Here is a 25,464-nt window from a genome sequence, read left to right on the forward strand (position 1 = left end):
ACTTTTGATGGTTTGACTTGTGATTTACACTTTACAATGGTATGAAAGCACTATACATCTAGTAGAATCTGTAATTTGAATTTTGAGCTTTGATCTTTACTACACTTCATCTTAGCCAAAAGGCTGAGAAGCTATTGAGTTTTGATCTTTTCCTGGGCTAGTGACATGCAGTAAGATGCTCCCTTGTGATGCTGGGCGGCAGTAGCAAGCCACAGCACATAGTCCCCATGATCAGGAGGGTGAACAACTGAGATCCATGGTGTTCTATGCTGGTAAGCTGGATCATCAGTAGATTGGGTGTATTACATGAAGTTTCCATTGCATTTGTACTCATTATTTTGAGAGACTTTTCTCCCAATCTGTCCATTGGCTAAGACTCAGTGTTTTATCCTTTCTTTACCATCTCTACTGCTTCTCCAGTGACTTAGATCTTGGTTTGCAACCTGAATGATGATAATAGCTTGCCAATTGTGTCCTGGTATCCAATCACTTACCTTTGTCCTAGTAGTAAAAGAATAATCTTAAATTTTCCATTTTTAAAAAATGCCTTAAGAAACTTCAAAAATATAAAACACGAAGCTTGAGTTTACTTTCTTTTTAATGGGGCTTTGCTAAAAATGACAAGCAATGGATAACAAAACTAATATTCTGAGATATTCCAGCAAGTTCCACTAGAATTACAGACTCCATTGTCACATGGTCTGCTTCCCAAGTATCATAGATAGCAGTGCACCAACTATTTGGCCATGGTATGACAAAACCATCAGCTTTCGCATGCCATGTGTCCTTGCCATTCACTATACTGGTAACCCACCACTGAGTGTTCCTTGCCTAGAATGTAGGTTTTGTACTATCAACACTTCTCTTCTGACACCACATTATGTCTTAAGTAGGAAAAATTCTGGAATTCTGTAAGAAAGGCCAAAAATAATAATGAATTAATAAATAGGAACTTAATACTCGCTCAAGTCACAATCCTGGAGTGAGCAAGCTAGGGATATGATGAAGCTGCACAGTGTCAGGCACTCTAGTGCCTTCTAGCATCTTATTGCTCTGCCGTTCTTAACACGTGACTTCAATCACATGATCTAACATGGCTCCTTTTTTTCCTGCAATTAAATCTACCGTTAAGTAAGTAAGAAGGAAATGGGAAGGGAGCACAAGTTGTTTTGCTTTTAAAGAGGTGAGACCTAGAAGTTCTTCATATCCTTCCATTCACACTCCTAGAGAAAAACAGTCACGGCCATGACTACAAGGAAAGTGACGATGGGTCTGTATGCAGTAGTGATTTCCATTACTGAAGAGGATGGAGGAAATGACTATGAGGATATCTTCATCAGTCTGCTTATTCATCCTTGCTTAGTTCCTGAGAAACCTTACAGTTCCTGTTGCCTGTGTCCACAGAAGAGTACATTATTATAGATTGTACTGTATTTGTAACTTGTGGACAAAGTGGCAAATTTAGAAATTTGCTGGTGGTAGAATTGGAAAATACACTCAGAATATCACCTTAAGTCTTGATGATTGGTTTACTAAAAGACATTTTCATCGTCCTATAATTACATTGGAATTATGTTGGTTTGGCTTTTATGAAGCACAATAACATTTCACCCTGGATTGCTAAATACCGTAATCCTGGAAAATTGAGTTCCATAGTTATTATTTCCCATTCTAATAATGTCTTGGTGTCCTTGAGTGAGAAGATAATTTTTGAGTTTGTTTTTAGAAACCATTTCTTCTATAATATGTATTGTCAAGGTGTTCAATTATGTCAAATATATAACAGACTCTCTTATGATTTCTCTTACATGTTAATTTTATTTAATACTATTATAATAGGCTTGAGTATTCTGAATAGTTTCTGGGTAATAGTATTAGTATTCCTTTGTATTTTTCATTCGAGACTGTTTTATGCCAACTAATGCCCCCCCCCAAAAGATATCCATGTCCTATTTACTCATACCTGTGAGTCTTACATGGCTCAAAGGTCTTTGCTCAAAGGATGTGACCTAGGGTATGGACTTTGAGATGGAGAGGTTATCCTACATTATCTGATGGGTTCGATCATATCTCATTTGTCCTCCAAAATAGAAGAAGGAGGCAGAAGGGTGGGTCATAGAGATGTGACACAAGGTCTTGATCCAATGTTGTGGCTTTGTAGATAGAAGAAGGGGACCACACGGAATATAGGCATCCTTAGAAGCTGGAAAATGTGAAGAAGTTATTACTGCTAGGAATTGAACACCAGAAAAACTACAATGACTACAGTTTATATTGATAAGCTTCCCTCTGTGTACATACACGCAAAACACACCCAGCACAGCATGGAGAGGACTTACTTTTACATTGGGAGACATCAATATGTTGGTCTTTCATTATTTCAACTCCCACTTTGGACCTTCAAGAAATAGGACAGCGAATCAGCCTGTTGTGTGTCCACATAACACAGGTAACATAAATCACCTGCTTGTACATAAAGGATAATTTTTATTTTCTATAGCTGAAAACTATTATAATTGTTGTACATTTTAGATTTGTTTGGCATTGCAAATGAATCAGGATCTTGGAGGAGGTTCTGCTCTGCTGAGAGACCTGAAATCCAGGACAGGTCTACTCATGTGCTATAAGAAATCTTTATTTTGTGGAATTTTATACTCAAAATAGTTGTCTCATCTGCAGGTTCTCATCTCTCTTTTTGAATCCAGTTCACCAATTCAGGTTCACATATTTTTTTCCTACACAATGAACAACCTCTAATTGGTCAGACATCTCAGTTAATCCCACCTAAATTTTTCAGCACTCTTTAAGATAGCAAATGCAGCTCTGTCACTATGTAATACCTTTTACTATCTTCCTATCATTTGCCTAACAAGTTCAGGCTTCTCATCCTGGTACATTGACTCTTTTATCAGGGTCCATGGTTCCTTCCCTAGCCTTTTTCTTGTTATGATGATTAGCTTTAATTTTCCCTATGAACTTGCTTTCTGAAGATTCTAAGGTTCATAATGGGAGGTAATACATTTTACAGGCCCACTGCTGTATCCTTAATGCCTACCAAAGTAGCTGGCAGGAAGGAGAATTCTGTCTGATCTTGAATGATGTCCATTGCAATTCTTTCCTCCAGCTGATGAAATACTATACAACTTTTCATGTTTCAAAACTTACTCTCTGACTCAGTCTTTGTTTCAAGCCTGTGTACTGGTTATGTAAGTAGATGTAGGCAGGAAAGGGTTCAGGGGAGAATGAGATCCCAAGTTCCAGGCACAAAAGATATGCATGGTACCTGGTTTTCTGCTATGAATGCCTTTTTCAGGTTCAATCTGGAGATACAAAGGATCAGCATTTTTTCATCCTTATTGGGATTTAGGCACAAGGATGTTTGATCAGTGGGTAGGATGAGATTTAATGAGTTGTACCTTTAGAGATAAAAGGGAAGGGACAGAAACCCAACCATCCATTTACTTATTCAGTAAGGACTCCTGAACTGCAGGTCAGGAGCAAAAACTTGGATAACGAGGTCAGATTCTAGAATTTATGTTATTTTTTCCTGTTTGGTATCATTCTTACTTTCCTTTAGTATATATAATTTGAGATTTATTTATTTTATAATCTTTTTCAATTAAGAAATTTTGACTCATAAAAATTGTGCCTATTTTGGGGGTACCATGTGATCTTTCAATACATGACTACATTGTGTAAACTCTAATCAGGGTAAAACTACCCATCTCCTCAAACACTTAATATTCCTTTATGATGAACACATCTGAAGTCTTATCATCTAAGTTTTTAAGTACATTAATGTTTTAGTCACCTTACTGTGCAATCAAACTTTGGAGTTTTACTCTCATCTAGCTATGACTTACAACTTGTTAATTAACCTTTTCTCATCCTGTCCTCCCTCCTTCCTTCGTAAGGCTCTGGTAACCCCCATTATACCTTTAACTTCTGTGAGATCAGCTTTTTCATAGAATCCACTTAAGAGTGATATTGTGTGTTACTTGTGTTTCTGTGCTTGGATTATTTTGGTTTACATAATGACCTACAGTTCCATTTATGTAATTGTAACTTGAGAGATTAAAGAAAGAAAAAAACCCTCAAATCTGGCTTTGGACATTGCTGAGAAATGGATTTCTGAGAACCTAGTTTTGTACTCTCACAAGCCTTAAGAAAATGAATCCTCAGGGTGTAGAGGGGGGTGACTATTGGCAGAAAGGGAAGGGAAGCAGAAATGGACTGAGCTCCTGAGACTTATGGGAAGTTAGTCGAAAAGCAAAAGACCATGCAGCTGAATGGTATTTCAGCACTTGGCTTACAGTTTTAGGATTTGTACATCCTCAGAGTGACCCAGGAAGAAACCTTGGTGGTACATACTAAGTAATGAAGTATTTTCCATCCCAATAGAAGCAGGAACCCAGGAAGTGAACATTTGTTTGTGAGCAGTGAGAGAAAGGTGTGACATTCATGCAGCCTTGACTCATCTGAGAAACATACTTTTATACCCAATTTTTAGGAGGGTTCAATCATTAGGTCACAACTTAGGGAGTGTAAAGGGTTGCTTGACCCTGAACAGTAGGTACAGAGAAATATGTGACCGTGAGATGAGCTGGAGATGACTGGTAGGAGTTAGCTTTTTAGAAAGATTGACCAGACTGCAGTGCAGAGAATGGATTGGAGAAGGGTAGGATTGGTGGGAAAGGGGTCAGTTAGGAAGCTGTTAGGAGTCATCTAGAGGAGATAATGGTGGTCTGAACTTGGGTGGCAGCCCTAGGCATGGGGAGAAGTGCATGGATATGAAAGACATTCAAGAGGCAGAATTTATGGAGTATGATCTGAGAGGTAAAGGAGCATGGATGCTATCACACATTTGGGAAAGAACATCTAGAACACACAGAAGAATGATTTTTTCCATTGAACAATTTTTGTTAAATTGAGGTGTATAGTTAAAGACATGACTGAATCTGATAATAGCAATCATCATGGAGAAACACAGGTGTATGCATTATGTGCACCTGTCTTCTACTGAACATGTCAATGAAAACACAAACTTTGTGGTGGAACTGTGAAGAGTGTCCCATGGAGACACCACACATTTGACCAGAACCTTGAGTAGAGGGAGCATCTGAGAAGGTCATACTCAATACACGACACTGTAGTCTTTTTGAGGAGCAGCTCTCAGTGTTTTGGAGTATACTTACTTAACAAAGAGGTCTTTCTCCTTGCTGCTAAGGTAGGAAATATGCTGATGATCTGTTCTCACGTGGGTTAGGCCTTCACAAGGCATGTGTGGAGGTTTCATGCAGTAGAAGATTTCTTGGTCTCTGTCATTCAAGTATTTGCACCCTTTGGTGTTTGAGTTTAAGGTCAGGCTACATTCAGCGAAGACATGGGAAGTCCCATTGACAAATTGCCCTTTGAAAAACATTCTGTCATAGCCTTGGTTCCTTGCCCTCCAGAGAGCTGATGCCCCTTCACTGGGGTGGATGAGCAGAACAGACAGGGAGACCCGGCCCTCCCAGAACAGGGTGAAGCTGACAAGGTAGGTACCATTGTTGAAGTCGGTCACCTTTCCTGAGGCTCCTGCCTTTAAAGCTGGGGAGGACATCCTGGCCCTCAGGAAATCCCCACCATATTCCTTCTGGTGTCCCAAGTGGTCCTTTGCCTCCAGCAAGATGTCCAGCTGGTCTCCCATGCAATACTTGTCTTGTGGGTTGAGGATGGTGGCTGTGCTGTGTGTGGCACTGGTGGTGGTGTTCACGTGGGTGAAAGGTCTGGGTGGGATCAGCCGATCTAATTTCTCCAGGATTTCCTTTACTCTCAGCTCAGTCTCTGTTAGTGACTTCACCGGGCTCACTGGCATTTTTGGGAATGAGGACATCACGGAGGTATTAGAATAGTAGTGGGAGATGGGTAACTTTAGAGCACCCCAAATCTGAAATGACAAGAAATTTGGCCTACTATGAAATGAACCTTTTGCTAGTCATTTTTCCTTACTATGAATTTGAATATTTAGCTATATATTATCCTCATTATTTTTAAACTCCCTGAACATTTTGAATGAAATATAACCATTTTTCTTACCTTGATATTTAAAGAACAGTTACAAATATATTAAACCCAAAGTATATAGCTCAGAGAATACTTATGAGTAATATATTGATGCTCATATCTTTAGTCTTCCTTTCTGCATACACCTTACATCCAGTAAGTCATTTCTGTTAGTTCTACTGCTATATATTTTACTAGTGTTTATTAGTCTTTTCCTTTCCAACTGCATCATAGGTAAATATACTATCATTTATCTCCTGGATTATAGTAGCCACTGAAAGCATGAAGATTGTCTTGACAATTTATGAAGACAGTCCTGCTTTCTCTGCATTTAATTGTCTGCACTGTGACTAAACCAGTCTTTCTAAAGCAGAAGTCTGTTAGTGAACTCTGCCTGCTGAAACTACTTCAATGGTTCTTCAGTTCTTAGAGGAATATTTCATATTACTATAAATTACTATGAATTTGTACCATGACCTCTTTAAAAACATTAGTTTTTAAATTTTATTTGTACTGGGGGCGGAGCCAAGATGGCGGAATAGTGAGGGCATGCACCGATAGTCTGGGAAAAGATAGTTTAATAAAAGTGGAGTTCCGGTAGCCTCAGGAAAAGGATCAGGGAAAAATAGCAGAGGAAACTCTTCCGGATCTAGTGGCTGTGACTCGGAGGACCTACGGGGAGAGCAAGGTCGCCCACCGCGTGGAAGCCAAGCCACGGGAGCCACCGGAGCCGCGGGAGCCACTGGAGCCGCCGGAGCTGCAGAGTCTGCAAGCCAGCGCTGGAAGGGGAGGTGAGACAAAAACCTCTCGGTGACCTGAGACATTGGCGGGGAAAGGCAGAAAGAGCCTGCAGAGAATGAGGCTTGAAACCCCCTGGGGAAAGTTCACCAGGCTGGCTGGAGGAGAGAAAAAAATCGAATAAATAAGGGGAACCGGCACGGACATTTAGCCTCTCTCTCCACTCACCTTACAAAGCCGAGCGAGACAAAGGGCAGGCGCCATTTTACGTAAGTAAAGCGGTGCACGCCATTTTGCATATGTAAATCTTCAAGATTATGAAGATGATGACATAGAAGAAATGCAAGAAGCTGATCTCAAAAAATTGATAAGAACATTAAGAAGTTCTCAAAAACAAATTCTCGAACTACAGAAATCCTTAATGGACAATATAGAACATCTCTCTCGTGAAAATGAAATATTAAGGAGGAATCAAAATGAAATGAAACAACTAGTAGAAAATGAAACTGTGATAGTAACAAGAAATCATAATGAAATGAATAATTCAATAGATCAAATGACAAACACATTAGAGAGCCTTAAAAACAGAATGGGTGCAGCAAAAGAGAGAATATCAGACTTAGAAGACAGAGAACAGGAAAATATACAATCAAACCAAAGAAATCTAAAAAATATTGTTGGGAATCTTCAGGATACTATTAAAAAACCCAACATTCGGGTTCTAGGAGTTCCTGAAGGCATGGAGAGGGAGAAAGGATTAGAAGGCCTTTTTGGTGAGATAAAAGCAGAAAATTTCCCAGGTTTGGAGAAGGACAGAGAAATTCTAGTACAGGAAGCTCACAGAACCCCTAATAAACATGACCAAAAGAGATCCTCACCACGACACGTTGTAATTAAATTCTCCACAGTGAAACATAAAGAAAAGATCCTAAAATGTGCAAGAGAGAAACGTAAGATTACTCTCAGAGGATCTCCAATCAGACTCACAGCTGACTTCTCATCAGAAACTCTACAAGCCAGGAGGGAATGGTGAGATATAGCCCAGGTACTAAGAGAGAAAAACTGCCAGCCCAGAATATTATATCCTGCAAAGCTCTCATTTGTGAATGAAGGTGAAATAAAGACCTTTCACAACAAACAGAAATTGAAAGAATTTGTCACCACTCGTCCAGCCCTCCAAAAGATGCTTAAAGATGTGTTACACACAGAAACACAGAAACATGGTCATCAATATGAAAGAAGGTAAATGAAGGAAATCTCACACCAAAAGATCACAGGAAGTTCAAAACATATATCAGAAAATAGCTTTGGCAAGTGGCAGGGCAAAGCTATTACTTATCAGTAGTCACATTGAGCATTAATGGACTCAACTGTCCAGTTAAAAGAAACCGATTGGCTGATTGGGTAAAGGAACAAAACCCATCTATTTGCTGCTTACAAGAAACACATCTTTCCAACAAAGATCCATACAGACTGAAAGTGAAAGGTTGGAAAAAGATATACCATGCCAACAGAAATGAAAAAAGAGCAGGCGTAGCCATCTTAATATCAGACAACATAAACTTTACCACAAAAACTGTTAGGAGAGACAAAGAGGGGCACTATATAATGATTAAGGGATCAGTTCAACAGGAAGATATAACGATTATCAATGTATATGCACCTAATTACAGGGCACCGGTTTATCTAAAAGATTTGTTAAGGGACTTAAAGGGAGACTTAGACCCCAATACAATACTACTGGGGGACTTCAATACCCCACTCTCAGAAATAGACAGATCAACAGGACAGAAGATCAACAAGGAGACAGTAGATTTAAATGACACTATAGCCCAAATGGATCTAACAGATGTCTACAGAACTTTTCATCCTACACAGAAAGCATTTACATTCTTCTCAGCAGTACATGGAACCTTCTCTAGGATTGACCACATACTAGGCTATAAAGCAAGTCTCAGCAAATTCAAAAGAATTAGAATCATACCATGCAGCTTCTCAGACCATAAAGGAATGAAGTTTGAAATTAGCAACTCAGGAATCCCTAGAACATATGCAAGCACATGGAGACTGAACAACATGCTCCTGAATGAACACTGCATCATAGAAGAAATCAAAAGAGAAATCAAAAACATACTGGAAGTAAACGACAATAGCAACACAACATACCAAAACTTATGGGATACAGCAAAAGTAGTGTTAAGAGGAAAGTTTATAGCAATAGGTGCCTACATCAAGAAATTGGAAAGGCACCAAATAAATGAGCTTTCAATGCATCTCAAGGACCTAGAACATCTGCAGCAAACCAGACCCAAATCTAGTAGGAGAAGGGAAATAATTAAAATCAGAGAAGAAATCAACAGGATTGAATCAAAAAAAAAAACATTACAAAAAATCAGCCAAATGAGGACTGGGTTTTTGAAAAAATAAACAAAATTGACACCCCATTGGCCCAACTAACTAAAAAAAGAAGAGAAACGACCAAAATCAATAAAATCAGAGATGAAAAAGGAAACGTAACCACAGACACTACAGAAATAAAAAGAATCATCAGAAAGTAGTACAAGGACCTGTATGCCAGCAAACAGGGAAACCCTATAAGACAGATAGATTCCTGGACACATGCAACCTACCTACATTGAACCAGGAAGGCATAGAAAACCTAAACAGACCCATAACTGAGACAGAAATTGCTACAGTAATAAAAGCCCTCCCAACAAAGAAAAGCCCAGTGCCGCATGGATTCACTGCTGAATTCTACCAGACATTTAAAGAAGAACTAACTCCAATTCTTCTCAAACTATTAAGAATAATCGAAGAAGAGGGAATCCTCCCAAATTCTTTCTATGAAGCCAGCATCACCTTAATTCCTAAGCCGGAAAAAGATGCAGCACTGAAAGAGAATTACAGACCAATATCCCTGATGAACATAGATGCAAAAATCCTCAATAAAATTCTCGCCAATAGAATGCAACAACACATCAGAAAGATCATCCACCCAGACCAAGTGGGATTTATCCCTGGTATGCAGGGATGGTTCAATGTTCGCAAATCAATCAATGTGATACACCACATTAACAAACTGCAGATGAAAAACCATATGATTATCTCAATAGATGCAGAGAAAGCATTCGATAAAATACAACACCCCTTCATGATGAAAACTCTAAGCAAACTGGGTATGGAAGGAACATTCCTCAATACAATCAAAGCAATTTATGAAAAACCCACAGCCAGCATCCTATTGAATGGGGAAAAGCTGGAAGCATTTCCACTGTGATCTGGTACCAGATAGGGATGCCCACTCTCACCACTATTTAATATATAGTTCTCACTATTCAATATAGTTCTCAAAGTTCTAGCCAGAGCTATTAGGCATGAAAAAGAAATTATAGGGATACAAATTGGGAAGGAAGAACTCAAACTATCCCTCTTTGCAGATGATATGATTCTTTATTTAGGGGACCCAAAGGACTCTACTAAGAGACTATTGGAACTCATAGAAGAGTTTGGCAAAGTAGCGGGATATAAAATCAATGCACAAAAATCAACAGCCTTTGTATACACAGGCAATGCCACGGCTGATGAAGAACTTCTAAGATTAATCCCATTCACAATAGCTACAAAAACAATCAAATACCTTGGAATAAACTTAACCAAGGATGTTAAAGATCTCTACGGATAGAATTATGAAATCTTAAAGAAAGAAATAGAAGAGGATTCCAAAAAGTGGAAAAATCTTCCATGCTCATGGTTTGGAAAAATCAATATCATCAAAATGTCCATTTTCCTAAAAGCAATTTATAGATTCAATGTGATACCAATCAAGATACCAAAGCTCTTCTTCTCAGATCTGGAAAAAATGATTCTGAAATTCATATGGAGACACAGGACACCTAGAATAGCTAATGCAATCTTGTACAACAAAAACAAAGCCGGAGGCATCACAATACCAGATTTCAGGACATACTGCAGAGCAGTTGTAATCATAACAGCATGGTACTGGTACAGAAACAGATGGATAGACCAATGGAACAGTATAGAAACACCAGAAATCAATCCAAACATCTGTAGCCAACTTATATTTGCTCAAAGATCTAAAACCAAATCCTGGAGCAAGGGAATTCTATTCAATAAATGGTGCTGGGGCAGGTGCCACGGCTCACTAGGCTAATCCTCCACCTGCAGCACCAGCACTCTGGATTCTAGTCCTGGTTTGGGCCCTGGTTATGTCCCAGTTGCTCCTCTTCCAATCCAGCTGTCTGCTGTGGCTTCAGAAGGCAGTGGAGAATCGCCCACGTGCTTGGGCCCTGCACCCGCATGGAAGACCAGGAGGAAGCACCTGGCTCCTGGCTTCGTATCGGTGCAGGGTGCCAGCCATGTTGGTGATTTGGGGGTGACCCAATGGAAGGAAGACCTTTCTCTCTGTCTCTCTGACTGTCCAACTCTGCCTGTCAAAAAAACAAAACAAAACAAAACAAAACAACAACAACAAAAAAACAAATGGTGCTGTGGAAACTGGATTTCCATGTGCAGAAGCATGAAGCAAGACCCCTACCTTAGCCTTTACACAAAAATCCACTCAACATGGATTAAAGATCTAAATCTATGACCTGACAGCATCAAATTATTAGAGGGCATTGGAGAAACCATGCAAGATATAGGCACAGGGAAAGAGTTATTTGTAAATACCCCAGAGGCATGGGCTTCAGAGCCAAAATAACAATTGGTTTGGCCTAGTGCAGCTCCAACACTTGCAGCCATCTGTGGAGTGAACCTATGGATGGAGGAGATCTCTCTTTCTCTCTCTGTCACTCAATTAAATAAAAAAAACCTCTTTGATTGAAATCACAGACAAAAAGACAAAATAAGAAACCAGATTCAAATGGTTAAGTAACAGGATAGTAATTAAGAAATGGAATTCAAAGATACATTTATTTGGGCTGAAAATATTTTGAAATCCATGCATAGTTTTTTTCATAATACCTATTTTATATGAATGTCTTTGAAGAACCCTCGTACCTGAACCTGATTTAGTAACAAGGTAATTATTAAGTTGGTGACATTTCCAAGAGCTACTTTAGGGGCTTGTGAGAGGTCAAATCTGAATTAAAGTTGATTGAACATGATGGGCAATGAGGAACCAAAGAGAGTCAGGATCCAAAATTCCTCATAGTAATTAGCTAGGGAAGGTGGTAGGAATGGAAGAATTGGTCAAAGAGGGATGGGATTGATTGACAAGGACAAACATGACACAGGTCACACAGGTAAGAGCTTCACATAAAATGGGGAGAACTGTGCTTACCTTTGTAGAGTTCTGAGAAACAACAAATATTATACAGATAACTGTTAACAGATATATGAACTTCAGCATTTTTTGTAGCTTTGTACTTGAGAACATGATGAGTGTCCTAGGAAAGACAACATGAGAAGGAGACAAGTGAGAAGTGAATCTCTCCATACTTATTGTTTTATAAGGGTTCTTCAAAATGTTTGTGGAAAAGTGGAATGAAGACTATGAGTTTATTTTGGTGCCAGACTCCTCTTTTGAAATATCCGGAAAATTTGTATTATGCAAATACTATGTACAGATTTCAAAAGTTTTTCTATTACAATAAACTCATAATTTTATTTAATCCCATTTTTGACAGACTTTTTGAGTGTTCTTGTATTTTTAACCTTCAATTTACCATTGAGACTTTGTTCTTCTTTGGGGAAGCACTTTTCTTCTTTTTATTTCCTAACTCAAAATGCACCCCCAATGCCCTTCATCCCACCTGTTGGCTACTCCTACCCTAGTTTCAGTTAGGATTGTTTCTTCCTCCTTCCATGACCCTGAAATGGGAACCAGATGCCCACATATGCTCGGTTACTGTACCCTGTTATAAAACTTATAATTACAATGAAAAGAAGGGAAAATCATTCATCAGCATATTTGGGGAGACCTGGGAAAGTTTATAGGACCACAGAATATGTTTATTTTTAAAAAACCACAATTTGTGAGTGTCTTTAAAGATTGTTGGACTTGTTATTTTGGCAGGAATTTGGGACAATTTGTTTTTGTTTTGTTGAGCAGCAACTGTGAAATTCGGAGTTAGGAACTCCTTCAGGACTGAATTACTCTGTAGAATAAAGAGATGATACATTAAGGTGAGATACTTCATGAGGAAAGGAAAGGAGAAAAAACAGCAAGAGATGGTGGAGGGGTGAAGCCATAGGAGAGAGAGAGGGAGAGAGAATCTCCTATGCACCAATTCCGAGTAAATATACTCATGGAGAGCAGACATAAGCCTCATTAGTTAAATAGTTTATTTTTGGATGCAAAATATAAGCCCTTTCCTCTCTCTTTATGAACTCCTCAGTGAAGTATAGATAGTGTGACAAGATTTTAAGTTGGTGGATTGATTTGGTAGAATTAAAAAAGATCCTAAGTTTTTCATCCTGTTGGTGCAGAACAAAAACAAATGTTTCATATGCAAAAGAGAAGCTAGAGGGCACAGGTTGAGTTTAGAGCTGGTTTACCTTTGGAGAGTTCACAAAGAACTGTTTTGAACAAATGCAGTACACAGACACATTTCATACGTGTCTTCTGACTTTTGATTGAATGGCAATTGCCCCATTATCAGAACATACTGTAGGTGACAGTGTAGAGGGGTTTAATTCTAGGTCCAGATTGGTGTTGAGACAAAAATGAAAGAGTGGAGGAGAGGACAAAGGAACACCTTTAAACTATGTCGCACATTGCAAGTATATTGCAATAGTTTATTTGTTATCCAGTTTCCAAAAAACTGCCAGTTACTAAAGAATTAGAATAAAGTCCATCTAAGCATTGTTTGCCCAGTGCCTGACAAACACGGTACTTGTTGAATGAATAATTTTTTTTAATCTTTTATTTAATGAATATAAATTTCCAAAGTACGACTCATGTGTTACAATGGCTTCCCCCCCCATACCGTCCCTCCCACCCACAACCCTCCCCTTTCCCACTCCCTCTCCCCTTCCATGTTGAATGAATAATTTAAAAGCAAATCCTGCTTCTCAGACCAACTTTAATTTATATTAAGTGGAGTTTCATATTTTCTCAGAATGTGCAAATAGCAGTTTCAAAAGGACTGAGAAACAGAGTCAAGGGGTTTCTCTCAGTAGACTGGGGTGCCCATACTGCAAGACTGATCTAGGATTCCTACATTGAAAGAATTTGAAAAGTGTGTGTTGCAAAGTTTAGTGTGATTCATTTTAGTGTGTGTTGATAAATTTATCAACACTGAAAAAAACAAACAGCAAAACAATATTACCAGTGCACTTTTGTGAACATTAGCTTCTCAACCTGCTTCTCATAGACATTTAAACTTATTTGGTTTATTCATTTATTTTTAAAAGCTATTAGCTACTCACCCAGTATCTGTCAGGTACCATGAAATGTGCTGGAGATGAAGAGAATCAATCAAATGAACTACATAAGCATTTATGTGGGACTAGAATACAGTACCAGAAATATTGCATTTCTGTTAGTCTCTATATAATCCTTATTCATCCATGCTCTCAAGTCTTTGCATGTCCTATGCCTCCTGAAATTCTCCTCACTTCTTTCTGCCCTGCACTGGAGATACTCTCCAGTTCTCATTGTGCACACTGGTAATTTAGGAAAATTCCTATTCCTTCTTTTGGTTTGAATTTTAGTATCTGCTCTTCTTTCCTCAATAATTTTTAATAATTTATTCCTCTGTTCTCCCGTGCATAGTTTGGTTATAACAGATTCTACATCTTATTTTTTTTTTTTTTTAGCATTTAGGTCTGTCTTTAATTAAAACTCTTCTCCATTCCAAGATCATACAGAAAGCTCTTCATTATTTTATCTACTATGTTATTATTTCATTTAAAGTTTTTTTTTAACTTTTATTTAATGCATATAAATTTCCAAAGTACGACTTAGGGATTACAATGGCTTCCCCCCCATACCGTCCCTCCCACCCACAACCCTCCCCTTTCCCACTCCCTCTCCCCTTCCATTCACATCAAGATTCATTTTTGATTATCTTAATATACAGAAGATCAGCTTAGTATACATCAAGTATGGATTTCAACAGTTTGCTCCCACACAGAAACATAAAGTGAAAAATAATAGATGATTTTTTTTAAATGATGATGAAATCAGAGCAGACCTATTGTCATGTTTAATCCCAGTGAGAGTCAAGTTGGGAATTGATAATTTCTTTTTTTTTTTTTTTTACAGAGGATCAGTTTAGTATGCATTAAGTAAGGATTTCAACAGTTTGCACCCCCATAGAAACACAAAGTGAAATATATTGTTTGAGTACTCGTTATAGCATTAAATCTCAATGTACAGCACATTAAGGACAGAGATCCTACATGAGGAGTAAGTGCACAGTGACTCCTGTTGTTGACTTTACCAATTGACACTCCTGTCTATGGCATCAGTAATCTCCCTATGCTCCAGTCATGAGTTTCCAAGGCTATGGAAGTCCTCTGAGTTCTCTGAACTCATAGAAGAGTTTGGCAAAGTAGCAGGGTATAAAATCAATGCACAAAAATCAACAGCCTTTGTATACACAGACAATGCCATGGCTGAGGAAGAACTTCTAAGATCAATCCCATTCACAATAGCTACAAAAACAATCAAATACCTTGGAATAAACTTAACCAAAGACGTTAAAGATCTCTACGATGAAAATTACAAAACCTTAAAGAAAGAAATAGAAGAGGATACCAAGAAATGGAAAAATCTTCCATGTTCATGGATTGGAAGAATCAATATCATCAAAATGTCCATTCTCCCAAAAGCAATTTACAGATTCAATGCAATACCAATCAAGATACCGAAGACCTTCTTCTCAGATCTGGAAAAAATGGTGCTGAAATTTATATGGAGGCACAAGAGACCTCGAATAGCTAAAGCAATCTTGTACAACAAAAACAAAGCCGGAGGCATCACAATACCAGATTTCAGGACATACTACAGGGCAGTTGTAATTAAAACAGCATGGTACTGGTACAGAAACAGATGGATAGACCAATGGAACAGAATTGAAACACCAGAAATCAACCCAAACATCTACAGCCAACTTATATTTGATCAAGGATACAAAACTAATTCCTGGAGCAAGGACAGTCTATTCAATAAATGGGAAAATTGGATTTCTACGTGCAGAATCATGAAGCAAGACCCCTACCTTACACCTTACACAAAAATCCACTCAACATGGATTAAAGACCTAAATCTACGACCTGACACCATCAAGTTACTAGAGAACATTGGAGAAACCCTTCAAGACATTGGCACAGGCAAAGAATTTCTGGAAAAGACCCGGGAGGCACAGGCAGTCAAAGCCAAAATCAACTATTGGGATTGCATCAAATTGAGAAGTTTCTGTACTGCAAAAGAAACAGTCAGGAGAGTGAAGAGACAACCGACAGAATGGGAAAAAATATTTGCAAACTATGCAACAGATAAAGGGTTAATAACTAGAATCTACAAAGAGATCAAGAAACTCCACAAAAACAAAACCAACAACCCACTTAAGAGATGGGCCAAGGACCTCAATAGACATTTTTCAAAAGAGGAAATCCAAATGGCCAACAGGCACATGAAAAAATGTTCAAGGTCATTAGCAATCAGGGAAATGCAAATCAAAACCACAATGAGGTTTCACCTCACCCCGGTTAGAATGGCTCACATTCAGAAATCTACCATCAACAGATGCTGGCGAGGATGTGGGGAAAAAGGGACACTAACCCACTGTTGGTGGGAATGCAAACTGGTCAAGCCACTATGGAAGTCAGTCTGGAGATTCCTCAGAAACCTGAAGATAACCCTACCGTTCGACCCAGCCATCCCACTCCTTGGAATTTACCCAAAGGAAATTAAATTGGCAAACAAAAAAGAGGTCTGCACCCTAATGTTTATTGCAGCTCAATTCACAATAGCTAAGACCTGGAACCAACCTAAATGCCCATCAACGATAGACTGGATAAAGAAATTATGGGATATGTACTCTTTAGAATACTATACCGCAGTAAGAAACAACGAAATCCAGTCATTTGCAACAAAATGGAGGAATCTGGAACACATCATGCTGAGTGAAATAAGCCAGTCCCAAAGGGACAAATACCATATGTTCTCCCTGATCGGTGACGACTGACTGAACACCAAGAGGGAAACCTGTTGGAGTGAGGTGGACACTATGGGAAACGGTGGCTTGATCAGCATAGCCCTGACTGTTAATGAACAACTTAATACATTATCCCTCTTAGTAGTTTTTTTTATCTGTTCTACTTAATATGACTGGTTTAGATCTGTAATTGATGCACAGTTATTCTTAAGTGTTGAAAATTAACTGAAATGTGATCCCTGTTGAACATGGTGGTGGGAATGGGAGAGGGAAGAGATGTATAATTTGGGACATGCTCAGGCTGACTTGCCCCAAGTGGTGGAGTTGGAAGCATACCAGGGGATTCCAATTCAATCCCATCGAGGTGGCATGTACCAATGCCATCTCACTGTTCCAGGTGATCAGTTTCAGTTCACAGTTCGTCATGGTGGAGGGACTGGGAGTCAAAGGGAGCACATAGACAAGTCTAGTACCTGCTAACGCTAACCGATGGAGTAAATAAAGGGGAGAGTGATCCAACATGGGAAGTGAGATACTCAGCAGACTCATAGAATGGTGGATGTCCTAAACAGCACTCTGGCCTCAGAATCAGCCCTAAAGGCATTCGGAGCTGGCTGAAAAGCTCATGAGAGTATTTCAGGCATGGAAAGCCAAGACACTCTGGCAAAAGATCTCTGCGAGTGAGATCCCAGTGGAAAGAACAGGTCATCAAAGAAGGAGGTACCTTTCTCTGAAGGGAGAGAGAGAACCTCCACTTTGACTATGACCGTGTCTAAACAAGATAAGAGTCAGATTCTACATCTTATTGTATACCTTTATGTGCCTCCATCTTCCTTATATTATGGATATCCCACAGGGGCTTCCCTTATGCAAGAGGAGAATCACATCAGGCTGAATCTACCATGTAGGATTCTGGATATTTGTACCACCAGATCTAAGTCTTAATAATCAACCAGTTCTATTGCATATATTTCTGGTCTAACAACTACGGTGAGGCACTGCACGATTACAGCCAGAATTGGTTGCTTTAAAACAGGCCATTGTACTTCATTATAAGAAATTTTTCTGATGGCAAGGCCCATTCCTCTACTCATAATTATTTTCCAACTATCTTCTACTTGGAACCTTTAATCAAGAGACTTGGAACCTTTAATCAAGAGACCATTTATCTAAATCAAAAACAAGAATTCTCTTGGAACTTTAGGGTCAGATAATCTCATTTATTACCAGATCAATGCGGCACTCAGATTCTTACTCCTTAGCTTAGTAACTTAGTTCTGTATATCCAATTGTCTTCAGGATATCTCTACTTAGAAATCTGCTTTTGCAGACACGTGCTAGCCCTGGCTTATACTATCAAGTGAGATACTATTGTGCACATATCTTCCCAACTTCTGTTCCAGTGACTTCATCTTGGTAGCAAAATAGGCCATGCTGAGTGTATTTACATCATGGAAATCAGCAAAGGCTGCAAACAGATTTTTTTTTCCTGGCAAATCAGATTTATTAGTGCATCTCTACTCATAGGAATCTCACATCCAACTTGTGCAATTGAGTGTTTTCTCTTCCTCAGAATGTCTTCTGTCTCTTTCTCTCCTTGTCTTTGTGAATGGTATCACTGGATGCCAACTCTCATTCATGTGTCTCCTTTATGCTCATATCCTGTCAACCTCTGATATTTTTAGTCATTGTGCAAACAGTGCTAGCTGTCCTTTCACCAGTGATAATAAAAACATGTATCTGGGTACATGATCACTAGTTACACATCATAACTTCTCCTCCTTTTTTATTTGAATGTTGAAGTGGGACTGTATTCATTCTCTGAAATGGAGGCTAAACAGATGGTGTGTGCCATATCTCTTCCAGACTTCCTTTCATGTTCCTACCTGCTATTATTTAGATGAGTATACAGCTTTAATCATGGATAAGACAACAGTATTCTGGGAACAAGGAGTTCTTAAAAACTTCTTTTAACATGGGCTCCATTGGTAGGCTGATAGTCTTTGGATCTTTTGGATGGCAAAGCCTCCATGGTGCCTGGCTTCCTGGAGAACCTCAAGGGGCAGAAGCTCACTAGGCAGTGACATGAGCATGGAATAAACCTCTGTCTCCTTTCCTTGTTTGAGGCATTGCATTTGGGAGTCCTTCTTACCCCCACAGTGGTTCAGCCTCTTTACATCTACTCATTAAGCATATCTTTAGTTTGTGGTCCATTTTCTAGCACTATTGCTGCCTGGGACAGATAGTTCTGAAGTTTTACCAGTGAACTGCTTCAGCTTTGAAAGAGAACCTCTGTTGAGGTATAGTGTACATACAACTGGAATATTTGCATTTAAGCCAGAGTTTTATGAGTGTATAAAATGGACACACCTGTGTGCCATCACGCTAAACAGAGAATATTGTCATCCCCCAAGTTCCCTTGCCCCAGCTTCCAGGTAAGTATGTCCTTCTTCCCCAATCCTACTGTGCCTCTGGCCCCAGGCAACCTCAGGTCTGTTTCTTGGCACTGTAGATTAGATTTGTTTTCTAGTGTTTCCTAAAAAAGGAATTACATTGAATGTAACCTTTCATGGCTGGTGAGTCAGTGGAATGTGTTGCTATAGTTACCAGCAGTTAGTTCCTTTAATTACTGGCTCTGAATCCATTACGTAGACATACCGTAGCATTTTAGTTCATTCTTCATTTTTTTGAACATTTGGGCTAACTTGAGTTTGGGGCTACTGTGAACAGGACTGCTATGAATATTCACATAGAGTTTCTTATATGGACAGATTTTCATTTAATTTTGGTGAAAGCTCAAGGTGGAATAACTGGATAATAGGGGAAGTAAATGTTTAACTTCTGACAGATTCATGGAAAGCCTGCTTGAATTTACTGCTCTTAGCTCATAGGTAAATTTGGTTGAAATTGTTCTAACAAAAATATTGAGTTTTTCAGTTCAGGAAAGTTTTTCTCTCTCAGTTTGACTGGGTGATGGCTTGGTTTTTTACACTTTAAGATGGATTTTGAAAACATTCTGCTCTTAACCAAACCCTTCTACTTTTCTGAGACTCAAACTTCAAATTCTGTTTACCCTGCGTTGGGTAACAGGTGAAGTCCTTACAGAGTCATTTCAAGCTTCCAGAAAGCTCTTTTCTGCTGGGCTCCTTAGAGTCTCTATTATGCACACACAATTCTTGGTCACTCAATGATTTCAATGTTATACACAAATTTTAGGGCTCTTCCCTCTAAGGCTTTCCTCCTTCTTGGATATCCCCGCTCAATTTCCAACCACTCACACTGCCTTGAACTCCATCAGACCAGAAAGCCTGTAGTTTTCTGCTTGAACTCAAGATGACCTTGCACAATAGACATTAGGGTGTGAAATCCCCTCCAATTCGTCTTTCTGCAGTGCATTCAGATAATTTATTGAAAAATATATTTTACTAGGGCTTAGTACTGTTATTTGCAAAATGTTAGTCCCAGGTAAGCAAATCTGCCATCTTTTGCATTCTAAGTTATCATTAACACATCTGGAATTTTATCTTATTTGGTTTTCATCTGTCCTGCCATCTCTATTTTCCTCCTTTTTACTCATTTGTATAAATGAAAATTTTTTAGTTATTCTATTTTTTCTTTCAGCTTATCATTTTTTTGACAGGCAGAGTGGACAGTGAGAGAGAGAGAGACAGAGAGAAAGGTCTTCCTTTACCGTTGGTTCACCCTCCAATGGCCGCTGCAGCCAGCGCGCTGTGGCCAGTGCACCGCGCTGATCCAATGGCAGGAGCCAGGTGCTTCTCCTGGGGTGCAGGGCCCAAGGACTTGGGCCATCCTCCACTGTACTCCTGGGCCATAGCAGAGAGCTGGCCTGGAAGAGGAGCAACCAGGACAGAATCCGGCACCCTGACCAGGACTAGAACCCGGTGTGCCGGTGCCACAGGTGGAGGATTAGCCTATTGAGCCGTGGCGCTGGCCTCAGCTTATCATTTACATGAACTACTTTAGTAGTTTTTACTCTATTTTAGAAATTTCAATATGCAGATTTGATTTTATGAGATCTAATATACTTTGGAACTTTTACTAATTTCTGGTAATGAAGGATCTTACAGATTATACTTCACTTACATTTAACTCCTTCAGTTTTTTTTGCTATTATTGTCAGATATTTAAATTCTAGAATAACACTATGATGTATAATTTGTACAACTTTGTATAATCCTTACTCATTTATATTTGTACATTTAGTTTCTTTTTCATTCTTCATTACATTTTTCTACTGTCATTTAGAGAATTTTCCTCTGCTTGAAGAGCTACCTTTAATATTCTTGTGTAAGTTACATTTTCTAGGGACAAATCCATAAATTACAACCCACCCCCTTATTTTGTTTTCAATTTTGCAAAAATTTGTACTGGATATATAGTACTATATTGCAATATTTTGTTTGGTGGAGGTACAGGATTTTGAATATGGTATTTCATTTTCCTTTTATTTCTCTAATTACTCTTTGCTTCGCTCATACTTTCTTCTGAGAGCTGGATCATTCAAGTTCTTCCTGTCTTGGTAGCTCTCTGATCTTCAAATTGACCAGAAATAGAGTTATTCAGGTTCTCCTTTTGTCCTTAAAAGGTGGTTCCATGCCAGTCTATTGGAAACATATATATTATATATATATATATTCCTATAAATAAGTATTATCTACACACATTTGTATGTGTCTCTATATATTTGTTATTTATATAATACTATTTAATTTCATTTTCTAAATAAATGATATGCATGACCTATATAAATGCAAACTTTATTTTATACACTTTTATAATAGTGCACATACAGAACACAAGGGATCAGAGAGGCCACACTGGGCACCTTGTCTTGTTTTCCTTAGTAGTTTCAACATTTCTCCACTTTTAATGAAATATATGATGCTTATGTATGATATTGGGCTTATTAATGCTTTCTCCATAGTAAGTTTTATTTCTAACAGCAGTTAGCTAAGTATATTTATCATTAATAGGAATTGAATTGTTATCAAAGACTTTTTCTGATTCAAAGGTATTGATAAATTTTTAAATTATATTTTTTTGACAGGCAGAGTTAGACAGTGAGAGAGAGAGAGAGAAACAGAGAAAAAGGTCTTCCTTTTTCCGTTGGTTCACCCCCCAAATGGCCGCTCCGGCCGGTGAGTTGCGGCCGGTGCGCTGCGCCGATCCGAAGACAGGAGCCAGGTGCTTCCTCCTGGTCTCCCAGGCGGGTGCAGGGCCCAAGGATCTGGGCCATCCTCCACTACACTCACAGGCCACAGCAGAGAGCTGGACTGGAAGAGGAGCAACCGGGACAGAACCAGCGCCCCAACTGGGACTAGAACCCGGGGTGCCGGTGCCACAGGCGGAGGATTAGCCTATTGAGCCGTGGCACCGGCCAAATTGTATCTTTAAATACTATAAATTGCATTCATGTATTTTCTAAAGCTAACTTGTCCTATCATTGGTGACATAAATCCAACTGTAATAATATAGATCACATTTCTATCCATACCTATGCTGCACTGTTGAATACAAATTAATATAATATTTTTTTTTGACAGGCAGAGTAGACAGTGAGAGAGAGAGACAGAGAGAAAGGTCTTCCTTTGCTGTTGGTTCACCCTCCAATGGCCACCGTGGCTGGCGCACAGCGGCCGGCGCACCGCGCTGATCTGATGGCAGGAGCCAGGAGCCAGGTGCTTTTCCTGGTCTCCCATGGGGTACAGGGCCCAAGCACCTGGGCCATCCTCCACTGCACTCCCTGGCCACAGCAGAGGGCTGGCCTGGAAGAGGGGCAACCGGGACAGAATCCGGCGCCCCGACCGGGACTAGAACCTGGTGTGCCGGCGCCGCTAGGCGGAGGATTAGCCTAGTGAGCCGCGGCGCCAGCCCTAATATAATATTTTTTGAAAGCTATATAGAAGCATTTTTGAGGGTTTGTTTTAAAATGTGTCAACATATGCTGTAAGCCCAGTTTGTATATGTCACAGAGGACTTCGCAGTCAGGTCCACAAAAATATCACATAAAATTTTATTTCAGTTGATTGTGTATCTTGTGTAGCTGTTGGGAAGCTGATGAACTTTCATATGCATTACTATAAAAGTTAAGATAAATGTAGTGGATGTGTACTGTGGGACACTATCTAGCAGTTAGGATCAGCTACACACAACATGGAAGGCTATTCAAGTCAGAGCTAAGAGAACAAAGTAATAAGAATTAAAAGTCTGTACCACGCATTCTTTATGTAAATTAAAAATATACACACAAGTCACAACACAAAGACACACACACACAGATTCAAGGACACAAATAACGAAAAAAATATTCCTGGTTTTATGACTTTATGACATACCCTGCTATTCACCTGGGACAGCTTGCCTTTACCTCACCCACGTTAGTGGTCGGCCATTCCCCAACATAAGCCCCACCTCTACAGACAACTTCCCAGGATAACTCTACATTGCGCTGCTCTTCCCATGTTCTGAGTTCTTGTGGTATATTTACAATTTCCCCCAGAAATGCCACACATGAAACAAGGCAGAGGAATGTAACTAGGTGTAAGCCTGTGTTTCTCACACCCATCTCCCCTCTCTGACTGGCTGTAAGGCTGAGTGACCATGTCCATGCCTGCTCAGCACTTTCTGTGTTTGTCTCCCACCATTTTCTTCTGAACTCTCTCTCTTTTCTTCTCTGTCTTACTTGAGAGAAGACCTTGGCTCACAAAGTCTCTATGATTTCTTTTTTTTTCCTGGCCCACCTCCCCCACCCCCTTCACTGACCACAGGCAAGACAGCAGGCCCAGAAGCACAGGGTCCTCATCACTGGCTTTCACTTACCTCTTCCGATGACTGCCTCTGTCTGTGTAGTTGGAAAAACACCTCTGAGTTCTTATGTGGCTCCCCTCGATGTGCAGAAGTCCCCTTTATCCTTGTCTGTGAGCACATTTGTTTTCATCAATCTGTATTCACTGCCCCTTGGTTTATTATTACCTTGGGGCGTAGTTGTGAAGATACAATAAAGAAAAGTGCAATTAAATGGTGACATAATCCCAGAGCCTCTGCAGACTGGCTGTCTGTCAGAATCTTTTTTTTTTTTTTGAATTGAGGTAAGTTTATTTTGGTGCAAAAGATTTTGATATCTTTGCATAGTTGTTTCATAATTCATGTATTCCATGAACGATTTGATGATCCCTCTTTTTTTTTAACTTTTTTTTTTTTTGACAGGCAGAGTGGACAGTGAGAGAGAGCGACGGAGAAAAAGGTCTTCCTTTGCCGTTGGTTCACTCTCCAATGGCCGCCGTGGCCGGCGCACTGCTGCCGGCGCACTGCGCTGATCCAATGGCAGGAGCCAGGTGCTTCTCCTGGTCTCCCATGTGGGTGCAGGGCCCAAGCACTTGGGCCATCCTCCACTGCACTCCCTGGCCACAGCAGAGAGCTGGCCTGGAAGAGGTGCAACCGGGAAAGAATCCGGCTCCCCGACAGGGACTAGAACCTGGTGTGCCAGTGACGCAAGGTGGAGGATTAGTCTATTCAGCCGTGGCGCCGGCCTCTTTTTTTTTTTTTAAACTATTACATGAATTTTTCTTTAAAGATTTTTATTTATTTATTTGAGAGGTAGAGTTACAGACAGTGAGAGGGAGAGACAGAGAGAAAGGTCTTCCTACCATTGGTTCACTCCCCAGATGGCTACAACAGCTGGAGCTGTGTCGATCCAAAGCCAGGAGCCAGGTGTTCTTCCTGGTCTCCTACACAGGTGCAGGGGCCCAAGAACTTGGGCTATCCTCCACTGCTTTCCCAAGCCATAGCAGAGCTGGACTGGAAGAGGGGCAGCTGGGACTAGAACCGATGCTCATATGGGATGCCAGCAGCACAGGTGGAGGATTAACCTACTGAGCCACGGCGCCAGCCCCACCGGCCTTTTTTTAACTTTTATTTAATGAATACAAATTTCCAAAGTACAGCTTATGGATTACAATAGCTTCCCCCCTCAATAACTTCCCTCCCACCCGCAACCCTCCCCTTTCCCACTCCCTCTCCCCTTCATTCACATCAAGATTCATTTTCAATTCTCTTTATATACAGAAGATCAGTTTAGCATATATTAAGTAAAGGTTTCAACAGTTTGTACCCACACAGAAATACAAAGTGAACAATACTGTTTGAGTACTAGTTATAGCATTAAATCACACTGTACAGCACATTAAGGACAGAGATCCTACATGAGGAGTAAGTGCACAGTGACTCCTGTTGTTGACTTAACAAATCAACACTCTTGTTTATGGCATCAGTAATCACCCTAGGCTCTTGTCATGAGTTGCCAAGGCTATGGAAGCCTTTTGAGTTCACCGACTCTGATCATATTTAGACAAGGTTGTAGTCAGAGTGGAAGTTCTCTCCTCCCTTCTGAGAAAGGTACCTTCTTCTTTGATGGCCCTGTTCTTTCTACTGGGATCTCACTCATGGAAATCTTTCATTTAGGTCTTTTTTTTTGCCAGAGTGTCTTGGCTTTCCATGCCTGAAATACTCTCATGGGCTTTTCAGCCAGATCTGC

General features: G+C 39.8%; 1 protein-coding gene across 2 annotated transcripts in view; it reads right to left on the reverse strand.

The window, feature by feature from the left end:
• The window catches only part of LOC100345558 (NXPE family member 1), a 28,685-nt gene extending 4,788 nt beyond the window's left edge, over positions 1–23,897 (reverse strand). For both annotated transcript variants that reach the window (XM_070065074.1, XM_051827204.2), the window contains exons 1-4: positions 23,751–23,897; positions 12,086–12,191; positions 5,196–5,929; positions 2,340–2,398 (exon numbers count right to left, since the gene is read on the reverse strand). In XM_070065074.1, coding sequence (XP_069921175.1) covers positions 2,340–2,398; positions 5,196–5,929; positions 12,086–12,181 — 889 coding nt within the window. In that variant the 5' untranslated portion in view covers positions 12,182–12,191; positions 23,751–23,897. The remainder of the gene's footprint in view (positions 1–2,339; positions 2,399–5,195; positions 5,930–12,085; positions 12,192–23,750) is intronic.
• Between the last annotated feature and the right edge of the window lie 1,567 nt (positions 23,898–25,464).

Source organism: Oryctolagus cuniculus, chromosome 1, assembly GCF_964237555.1.
Source record: "Oryctolagus cuniculus chromosome 1, mOryCun1.1, whole genome shotgun sequence".
NCBI classification, from domain to species: Eukaryota; Metazoa; Chordata; class Mammalia; order Lagomorpha; family Leporidae; genus Oryctolagus; species Oryctolagus cuniculus.